Below are 10,806 nucleotides of genomic sequence, written 5' to 3'. Positions count from 1 at the left end.
CAGAACCGCAGCATCACCGGTCCGGTCCGGTCCAGCATCAAACCCGGAAGCTAATGAAGAACCGCTAGAAACCGGACGAACCGTTAAAACCCGTATGAACCGTGAACCGGCGGTTCTTAAATTTCCGGACGAACCGTTAAAACCCGTATGAACCGTGAACCGGCGGTTCTTAAATTTGCAAACAATATGACCTCAAATTCAAAATAATAACAAGAATGGAGGCTGGTAGGATTCGAACTCGGGTCTCCATGACCGCATTAAGGTATGCTTACCACTAATATACAACCGAGGGACATGCTCTAGTTGTGTAGAATTTTATTTAACTTAACCAAAAAATAAAATCAGATTAAATAAAAAAAACCCTAGCATTAAGAAAACACATAGCAAGCTAGCAAAGTGCAGCGGCACATTTCTCCTTGGCTTCACTTCCTGACTTCCTCCGTTTCTCGGCTTTTCTAGTTAATCTATTGATTTTTTTTTTATTTTTTCTTCATAATCCTTCCACATCCAAATATCCATGACAAGATCATCACACTATTATCTTTAGACGAGACTCCAGAGCTTTTCCATCTTGGTAAGTTTAATTTTTGTCTTTTCTTGATTTTTGTTTTCTATATTATCTTTAGTGGGGTTTGTCATATTTTCTTCTTTTTTTCCCCAATTTTCATCATTTTCCTTATCCCTAATTGATGTTTTATTTTTTGTTTGATTAGTTAAGGATGAAACTATGAGTTATAAATTATTTTGTAGTCATGTTTGGTGAAGTTATTTTTTGGATGAAGTATCAAATTAATAAAATTAGACATGTTTGGTTTTTTAATTTTGTATTTTTCTGGAATTAATCTTTGGAATGCCCTTTTTTGTTCCATTGATGTTGTTTGTGACGATAACCATATGCAACTAATTTATGATTTATGATTCATACTATGCAACCATATGCAAAATAAAGAAATCGTATGCAACCGTAGCACTTGATTTTTTTTGTGTTTGGTTGTATCTTTGTTTTTCAAAATTTTTGGGCTTTTTTTTCAGTTTCACCAATTAGATTTATATTTTTTGTAATAAACTTTTTAACTTTTTCAGGTTAAATTGAAGAAATTGTGAAGGGGGTGTTGTTGCCTTGTCATGCCAATGATGGAAGTTTGTTATTCAAATTGTTTGCCTTGAATATGAATTGAACTCTTTTATGGACTTTTTTAGAATTGTGAAAGAATGTCAACATTTATTTTATTTATTTATGTGTTTTTGTTTGTGATAATTGGTGAACATTTGAGCTATATATATTTATGTTTGTAATGAATTTATGAAAACTTGCGGTGAATTATGATATTTTAGTTATATTTATCATTTCAAGTTTCATGTATAATTTTTAAAAAATTTATTATTATTTCAACTTAAATTTAGTTTTAAGTTATATTGATGAATGTATTTTAGGGACTTAAATTATTAATAACCATGTTAGATTGTACATTAGCCATCAAGTTCCAGTGTAAACTGTAGAGTGAAGACCTATGAAGTACTTATCATTAAAGTTGCAAAAAAAAAAAAAACAGTGAACCATTGAACTGGCCGGTGTCCGACCAGTCGGACCGGTCGAACTGTGAACCGGCCCCTCTCCAGTTCACTGGCCGGTCCGAGTTTAAAAACATTGGTCCAAGGAGAAGGAAGGGAAAGAGAAGCAGCATCAGTCAGTGTTTTTTAAGACCGGACCGGACCGGCCGGTTCGACCGTGAACTGCCAATACTGGTTGTCTGGTTGTATGCTAAACCCGGAGGATGTTAAAGAACCGGTCAAAACCGTTAAATCGGTAAAACCTTGTTGAAACGTAAAAGTCTGGTTTTAAGTTTTCTTATCAATATGGCCCACTTTACTAAATAATTAATACATTTGCTTCTCGATTTACTCTTCCACACCAAACGTCCACCAACATAATTGAGAATACCACTCCTCCGTTACCAGGCTTCCAGCATCATCCAAATTCCACAACCTTATCTTTATCTTATTGAAGTCTAAAGCATCTAGGATAAGTCCAAAAATTATATCTTCATCTTTTAAACCTCAATCTCTTATCTTGGTTTCATTCACGTCATTCAAGGCAAAAACTGTAGAATCCAACATCAAAATTTTTCTCTGTCTTCTTGAACAAGATCAAGAAGAAAATTAGCTACATTATCATTAGCGGCAAAAGATACTTAAAAGAAGATCTACACTATATGCTTAGGTATCAAAAATCAAAGTTTTTTGTCAATCACTGTTGCGTTCCAAGACCAATCTCACAAGATCTGGTGGTGTTCAATGTGGTGGTGGTGGAGATGCACCTCCAACTTCGATCAAAGGCAATTCTCAATTAGATATTGGTTTTTTTCGCTCTTTTCTTATTTCTTCGTTTGTGTTTTGGGGAGTTTGAAACCTCTCCTCAAAAAATTTGAAATTTATTTCTATGTACTTAAATTCTTTTTTTTTTTTTTTGGTTTTGGTGAAGAGGACAATTAATGGCTGATTTCTACAAAATTGTTTAATGTGATTATTCTTTGTAAATCATAAGGATAAACTTGGGATGTTGATGTTATACACTTGTCACCGTAGATCGTATTACTACTACAGATGGGGTCATTGATGGTTATTTCTTAGAATTTGTAATTTTAAAAAATAAATATAAAAATATTGAATCGTTGACCTGGTCAGTTGAACTGGGAAAAATCGGAACCGACAACTCAACCGGGTCACTCACCGGTCCGAGTTTTAAAACATTGGCTTCAGTAGATGAAGGAGTTCAATTGTCTTAGTTTTTTTTTTTTTTTTTTTTGCTTGGCTAGAGCGTTCAACTGTTTTAGTTGTTTTTGGTTTGGCTTGACTTTTCCTCCGGTATTGAGATGTATCAAAACTATCATAACTTATTGATGTATTCATGTGTTATGACTTTTCCTTGTATTGATTAACTATCATTATCTCACAGGTTGGATACTTATCACAATATCCTTATCACAGTAGCTTGAATACAAGTTTAAGAAAAATGCTATAAGCACTCGCACCGTGCGGCACTAGCTGTTGTTCAAATCTTGAGCTATGAACGCCTCGCTAGTTCAATCTAACCTCTAAGTGCACGAAATTATGCGGAAGCTAAAAATAGTGAGCAAATAGGAGAAGTGTTGGAGGCTAAGGAAAACTCGTGTTACTCTTGAAAACACTTGTACAAGATGCTTTACAAATAATGGGACTTAGCCTATTCATAGGCAAGCCAAAAAAACTATACAAGTTTCTAGAAAATTCTGTACTAAGTCTTTCTACATTTAGTTTCTAGAATCTTCTATATAATATAAAACTCTTATGTACAAGTTCTAGGCTATTCCACAAGCACCTCGAAGGGCCTAAAACATTCCGGACATCTTTAAGTCTCTCTACACACTCCTAATATTGTTTGGCAAAACCTCCTTGTCTGGCCGGCTCGAGGCGGGTGCGCGTGGTTTGTGTGCGATCCATGTCATCCTCCCCCACTTGAACGAGGCATCGTGCCTAATGTCTTAACTAGTTTCATACGCCTATATGAGCTCCTCAAGTTGCCATAGCTTCTCGGCCAGCTCCCAACTGATCTCGGACTTCGGTAGCCCACACCATCGCACCAAGTACTCCTTTGATGGTGCTCGATTCTTGTGTCAGACAGTATGATTGGCCACAATCTCCTCGGCAACTTTGTCGTACTCGTCTCTCATGCCCGCAGGTGTCTTCATTGACAAGTTCTTTGACCAATCGTGCGATTCCTGATAAAATGGCTTAAGTAGACTGATATGAAAAATCGGATGGAGTTGTGAAGCTTGTTTCTTAAACTTGTATTCAAGCTACTGTGATACAGATATTATGATAAGTATCCAGCCTGTAAGATAATGACAGTCAATCCATGGAAGTGCTACTGTAACGCCACACCTAAATAAATCTACCACCATGCTTAAGTGAATTTATCCATCTGATTGTAATGTACATTCTAAAAGACCCACGTGCTGTTGGAACGGCTAGACTTCAAAAAATTCTGTAAAAATTAGAAAATGGTGGTATTTGTTGGCCCATCATGCACATTCAGATAACTTCAGAATTCAATGACCCACTGTCCAAACTTTTGTTAAGTACAATTTGTCTCAAACGTATAGTCACTGAAACTTTTGTTTCAGATTCATTTTGCATTTTTTTCTAAAATATCTTGGCAACAATCGAGACAAGTTGAGATTCACATTGTTGATGTCCAAAATTTCTAGACACAACTAGACAGATTTTGAGCTTGCCGAGTTCAGTATTAATGCGCCTCAGCCTTAAACATTAGTCATTAGTTTAATTCTTTCTTTTTTTTTGGGCAAATATATTCCAGAGTTAGGACAATCTTTTGTGCATATCAAGGTACTTTGGTAAAAATAAAAATAAAAAACAAGTTGAGTTAAAAAAAATCATGTCATTTTAAAATGGACTTACATGGTCTTCAAATAGGGAAATTGCTACAGCTAAAAGTTTTGACTCTAAATGGATTGCCATTTTTTTTCTTTAAATAAAACATATATATATAAGTTTGTTTGTGGAGTTTACAATAAAACTCCAAAAGCAGACACAATCTCAAATACAACTTACACAAAAATTTTAAAAATTTAACAAAACAAATTCTACCATATTTTCTTCTTCCACCCACTACAAAAATTTCAAACTGTCAACCGACGGTTTTCGGACACGTGCACCCACTTGCTTTGTCCCCCAAACCCCGCCTTACCCCACTACACCCACGGGTGCCCTGAATCGCCCTACTCTCATTATTATTATTATTATTATTATTATTATTATTATTATTATTATTTGATTTAACTTTTTAATTTATATACATCTAATAATAGTTTTAATCATTCTTTTGAAGTTTTTAATCAAAATATTACATTATTGTATCATAACAACATAATATGTTACTTATTTCATACAATATGTTTATATAATAACAATAACATAGCATTTATTTCATGTTATACGTATAAAAACATACACATATTATATATATATATATATATATATATATATATATATATATATATATCAAAATATAGGTGGAGAGCAGGGCGAGGGATGGGACCTGGCCCCGCCCCAATCCTGCATCATTCTTTTCTCACGGGTACCCACCCTCATTGTGGTGATCGAGGGTGGTGGTGGGCGGTGTTCCATTTTTAAAAAAATATTTCAAAAAATTTCTAATCCGAAAAATATTCCAAAGTAATTCTCAAAAATGCCTTCAAAAAAAATTCCAGAAAACACTTAACCATCTACAGTAAAAAATTTTCACATGAGCCATTATAGTAAAATTTTTCACGAACACCTCCAAAAACAGCATTTGCTGCATTAGAAGAAATAACCATAATTTAGAGGTGCAATCCTAGGACGCTTAAGTTTAGCATCTGTGGAATGAAATTATCTACATCTTTACAGTGGAGTCAGAATTGAAAGAGATTAATCTTTTTCTTGGTCCAATTCATTCCATTCTATTCATCATAGGATGATAAGTAAAACATTAAAGATAACATTTGTTAAATGAGGTCAATCTGCCATTTCAAACTATGGTGGTCATGAATGGTTTTGGTGAAAAATGTTGATGCCTTTAAGGACTTACAACAGTTTATTCCCATTTCTAATTTGGATTTTGGAGTCAAGATCACTAGTTCTTAATTGTGAAAGTTTTCGAAAATTTCAAGGAAGACAGTTGAATTTCTGGATTCCAGCTGGATTTGTCCAGGGAAGTTATATAACATACAATGGTGGTATGCTGAAGTTGATCTCATTTAACAAAATGATTCTAACTAACATATTGTTTCTCCAGAAGGCTTCCACAAAATGATAAGTCAAATCTTTCTTCTGGAGGATCTCCAATGCAATCAAAAACTGCATCAGCATTTAAGAAATCCTCCTCAGCTGTGTACCTGCACAAAGGAAAGATTGATCAAATTATTGATATTCGTTTATCAGATCAAAGAATGAAGAAACGACCAACTCAGGATCATTCATGCCATGAAAAGTTAGATCACTGAGACTTCAAAGATACTAATAATATGATTCTGCCTGTCCATTGTTATGAAGTTATAAAGTTTGAGACTGATCACATTGATAGGCGAGTTGATAGGTAATCAAGTGTTGCTCCTAGATAAAAACCAGATAGGAGCAAAATTGCGTTACAAGATCATGCATCATATTTTATAGCTGATAACTTAAATAAAACGACCTTCCCAAATAAAACAGCAAGTAATTTTGGGACTGCTGCTGCAGGGGTCTAAGATCATTACCTTAGAGCACTTGAAAGATACAAGTAAAAACCAGTCTCTTGATGCTTTCTTCAAGCGTTAGCCAGACTGCCTCACGGGCTTAATAAGTACTTACACAACAGGACAATAAGATAGACCAAAGCCATTATTTTTTTACTACCTATTTCCTTCTTGCATTGCAAATAAGTCATATTGTTTTGAGAAACTTTTTCTTTCTGTTCTTTCCTTCTATTGCTTGGGATAAATGACAACCCTTCTCTTCCCATGGCTTACACTCTCAAAGCATTAACCTTGAGAGTTGAAAATTTCGTTTATTTCTGAACTAACAATAAATTATTAGCAGCGTAAACATTGAAATTTGTTCTATAAGGGTGCATTGGTGTAATAGGCGCTCCGGCAAATGCATTCATATTGAGATCAACATCAAGCTACTGATATATACATGGTAATGTTCTCTTGCCCTTAACTGCCAAAAGAGAGATTTTCAATCCTATGACGAGCTATTTGTTGTTCATAAGATATCAGACTTACCCGCTCTTTGTTACAATACACTTCATCCCAGCAGCTTTTGCAGCAGCAAGACCTATGGCACTGTCTTCTATCACAACGCAACTGTAAACAATGAGAAGCAAGTCATCGTTCCGACAATTAAAAGTAAAGCCTGTCACCAATTAAAAGCACATTTAAGCTTTGTTCAACAAGTTTGAATCTCAGAATCTTCACATTCAGCTAGGTCATCCATGCCATCATACTCTATTGCATATGCAATACCTTGAAGGGTCAACACCCAGAGTGCTGGAAGCTAACAGATAAATGGCCTGAAAAGAAAGAACAACAGAGCACCAATATTAACATCTTTATCCTCATTGTTCTCTAGAAAATCAAATTGCAATCGTGATCATCAAAGCGCCATATGGTTTAATATTTTCTCAGGAAAATCTTAGTGTCATGCTTGCAGGAAGCAAAACAAAGGTATATCATTCTTTTCGCTTCACTTGAGAAAATCCAAGCAGCTGCTTTGTAGCTATAACTGCTCCACTTCCAAATTTTTAAGGCTTTTTGTAAAGAAGTATAAGGAATTTTTAATTCATCACCAGCCATCTTAGTAGAAAGTAAGAGCAAAAGGAACAGTAAATCACTGGATCAGGTTTCTTGCGCGGAACAACATCTCCGGCATATATCTGGATTTGCTCTGCTCGCTTGGGTCCTAACAAGAATGAAACTATAGCAGTGACCTGAAATCACATAATTTCATTTCAATGTTTCATCAACGCTTGGGTCCTAACAAGAATGAAACTATAGCAGTGACCTGAAATCACATAATTTCATTTCAATGTTTCATCAACGCTTGGGTCCTAACAAGAAAGAAACTATAGCAGTGACATGAAATCACATAATTTCATTTCAATGTTTAATCAACATGTACACGTGGTCTACTTTCCATCGCTCCCTTATATAGTAGCATAAACATAGTAGTGTTTCAATGAGCAAGCTCAACAACCTTAAGCAGAATTACAGACTTTTAACTTCCAAAATATTCAAAGCAATCAAAAGAACTATACTGATAATCAATAGGGATAAAAAAAAGAAGCATGAATCATGAACATAATTGATCAAATTAAAGTGCTAGGTTTTTTGTCTTTTAATTTAACATAAGTTGTCCAAGAGACGGGTCCTGAAGACATATAAAAGTAAAACATAAAGATAGAAAGACTCTTTAAGTGTTTTTTTTTTTTTTTGTTTAAACAAACAAGCATAAACCTATATCTTATAACGTAAAGTTCTCAAAATTGGAAGAACATCCAACATTAATCAAACCCTGAGACCTGATGAAGCTTACCGCCTTCTCATTAGATGTGCTGCAGACAGCAACTTTGACTCCATTGTCCAAAGCCTGATCAATCAACCTGTAAAAAATTAAATAGAGAAATTCTAGCAGTTGGGATGGTGATTGTACACTGGGCATCGAAGGCCCAAATCAGTAGTCATGTTATTCTCATATCCGTGACATGGAACAACCACGGGTACTCCAGATAGAAACTACTTTCAACAAACTAATGAACTTTTCCCTAATGGAGTTAGTCAAAAACCAGTTCCTTGTGTATAAGATCTGCAACTCTCTCCAGGAATAACAAGTTAATTACCTCCTATTCTATGAATTTTCACGCAACCTGCATAGCCAAACATATGTTTCATTTATCCTCATGAAATCAGAAGTAAGAAACTGATACCATTTTTTCTGCCAAAAGTGTCGGTGAGTAGAACCATAAATGCAACTAAAAAACCACTAATTTTATTAGAGTTCTTTCCCCTTCTAAAACTCTCGCATGTACGCTTCGTAGGCACTCCTCTACTCGGCCTCTACACCCTGCCGCTTCAATTAAGAGCCTCCTGCTTCTGCCAAATTTGTCTCTTAGTATATGTACATTGATCCTCTAACTACTGTCTAACCACTACTTCTATGACTACCGGAATCCTGAAATCTGGCCTAATGGCCTTAAGTTCTTCAGACAAGTTATCTAACAAAGCATAATCACCTCATCAATGCTAAAAATACAATTATCTCTTTATCCATGTTTGACTAAGAACCAGAATAAAAATGTTCGCCAAGCCATTCTTCACCTTCAAATTGTTTCTTGAAGTCAACATAATCATCCAAATAAAGTTGTAAGAACAACCGTATAATCAACAGCATTTCCATGCTCTGAATTTGATATATCTAGATGGAGTAAGCTGCATTTTGTTGTTAGCTTTTCACAAGACTGTTAAACTAATTGAACACACACCAATGGTAGAGAATCCAGGGAAACCATGCGGAGGACTTTTCCATATTCACAATTTGATCATAACGCAATTATGAATGAAAAGAAGAAATTCTAATGCAGAAGATCATGTCCAAGATATGATATGTCATTTCTTCCTTATCTGTCTAGCTTGACTTAACAAGAGATCAAATGTCATTGCAGCTGCTAGTACATTATGATCAAATATAGATCGCATTTCTTGATTTAAGCTAATGATTGGATTCCACGATTGAGAAGCTTAATTTACCCCACTATTCACTTTCAGTACGTGCACTAAGACATTCATGTTTTTTGTAAATTACAAGTTTTCAAAGTGCACAAAGGAACTCGGTACCTTGCTGAACCCATCAGACCACTTCCAAGCTGCTATGAAAACATTGCGTATAAAAGTGCAAATGGAATGACAAAAGGACAATCAAATAATAGTGACTTACTTCGCTACACCAGGCCGAAGAGGTAGCATTTTTTTCTCAATAAGTGCCATGAACAACTCTGTTTTTCGCTTATGAAGTGAGGCTATGAATTCTTTTCTTTCTTCTTCACTCTTTGGTGCCTTTTCTGGCCAACCCACTTTGTTAAAATAGGCAGTCATCCTAATAAAACACAATCAACCCAAAAAAGATTCTAATCCAAAATTCAGTCCATTCAGCAAATATACACTAGAGTCACTCATAAATTGAGACAAAAAAGATAATTATCTTACCTTTCTTTTCCACCCCCAATTTTGAGCAATTCACCGTACAAGTCCACATCCCAGGTTACACCTAATTCTTTCTGTTCATTCAAAGTAAACAGATTGAGAATCCCCCAAGATAGAATTTGCCCAAAGCCACTTAAGTTTAACATCAGATATCTAAAATTCAGAAAAGAAAAAAAAAATCAAGAAAAGTTCTTATATAGGACTTGACCCAAAAAAATAAAACTGAACATCTGAGTGAATGGTTACCATTTGTAACTTTAAAAAAAAAAAGTATAATATCATACTGAATATCTATACACGAAAGGAGAGAAAAGGGAATTTTACTTCAGCAAAGGTGTCATTGAAAGAAATCCTGTGGCCATCTTTCTCAGTGTCAACAAGCACCCCATCACAATCAAACATCAGTGCTTTGGGAAGATTAACTGAAGGTGCAGATGAAGATGAAGCAACCAAGCAAACCAACCGCCCACCTCTAATCCCACCTCTTCCATTTCTGCTTTTCAAAGTAACAGCACCACAAAGTTTTGTGTTACAACTATTAATGCTTATTGTACTTGAAGAAGAATAGACTAGTGATGTAGATGACAAGAATGTGTTCTTCAAGACTGAAGATGTGTTAAGTTGGCTGTTAGAGTAGAGAGTGATCAAGGAAGAATGAGAGATTGTAGCAGTTGCCGCCATTGAAATCTTGAGTCTTGTTCTTCTTTGTACGGAACTTTTTAGATTCCCTTTGGTTGGTTGGTTGGTTGGAACATAACGGTTTTCTTAGGCCACTGCCAAGGAAGCTTAACCACACATGTAGGGTGTTGTATTCTTAAAGAGTTTCTTGGGTTCCCTATTTCAGGGACAAAGTTTTTATGCAACTTTCCTCTTCGTATCCAAAGATGATAAAAAAAAAAGTTTAATTTTCTCATTTTGGTAGATTTTTATCTTCTATAGATTTTCAGAAGCCCATCTAGCAAAACTTCAAAGGTTGCAAAAGCAAATTTCAAAAAAATACCTTCAAAGAAAATTGGAAGAAAAGTTC

The 10,806-nt window shown here is 35.1% G+C and overlaps 1 protein-coding gene across 2 annotated transcripts; it reads right to left on the bottom strand.

Annotated features, from left to right (window-relative positions):
- Nucleotides 1-5,675: 5,675 nt before the first annotated feature.
- LOC113768259 (CBBY-like protein) lies at nt 5,676-10,590 on the bottom strand. Of its 2 annotated transcripts, XM_027312537.1 has the most exons (8): nt 10,104-10,589; nt 9,783-9,853; nt 9,514-9,672; nt 8,116-8,182; nt 7,415-7,510; nt 7,047-7,093; nt 6,807-6,887; nt 5,676-5,936 (listed from the first exon to the last, which is right to left on the bottom strand). In XM_027312537.1, the coding sequence occupies exons 1-8, from the start codon at nt 10,458-10,460 to the stop codon at nt 5,813-5,815; spliced, it is 1,002 nt and encodes a 333-aa protein (XP_027168338.1). In that variant the 5' UTR covers nt 10,461-10,589; the 3' UTR covers nt 5,676-5,812. The 2 variants fall into 2 exon arrangements, with proteins under 2 accessions (XP_027168338.1, XP_027168339.1); XM_027312538.1 differs by lacking the exon at nt 7,415-7,510 and having other exon boundaries at nt 10,104-10,590.
- Nucleotides 10,591-10,806: the final 216 nt, after the last annotated feature.

Source organism: Coffea eugenioides, chromosome 4, assembly GCF_003713205.1.
Source record: "Coffea eugenioides isolate CCC68of chromosome 4, Ceug_1.0, whole genome shotgun sequence".
Classification (NCBI taxonomy): Eukaryota; Viridiplantae; Streptophyta; class Magnoliopsida; order Gentianales; family Rubiaceae; genus Coffea; species Coffea eugenioides.
Note: the sequence above shows the minus strand (reverse complement) of the source record. Positions and strands in the feature narration are given on the sequence as shown.

Excerpts from the sequence above, each read along its gene's own strand:
- LOC113768259 (XM_027312537.1), bottom strand. The coding sequence starts at position 10,460 with ATGGCGGCAACTGCTACAATCTCTCATTCTTCCTTGATCACTCTCTAC. Across the intron at positions 9,854-10,103 it reads TCAATGACACCTTTGCTGAA|AAAGAATTAGGTGTAACCTG; the intron begins GTAAAATTCCCT and ends TTGAATGAACAG. Across the intron at positions 5,937-6,806 it reads TGTATTGTAACAAAGAGCGG|GTACACAGCTGAGGAGGATT; the intron begins GTAAGTCTGATA and ends TCCTTTGTGCAG.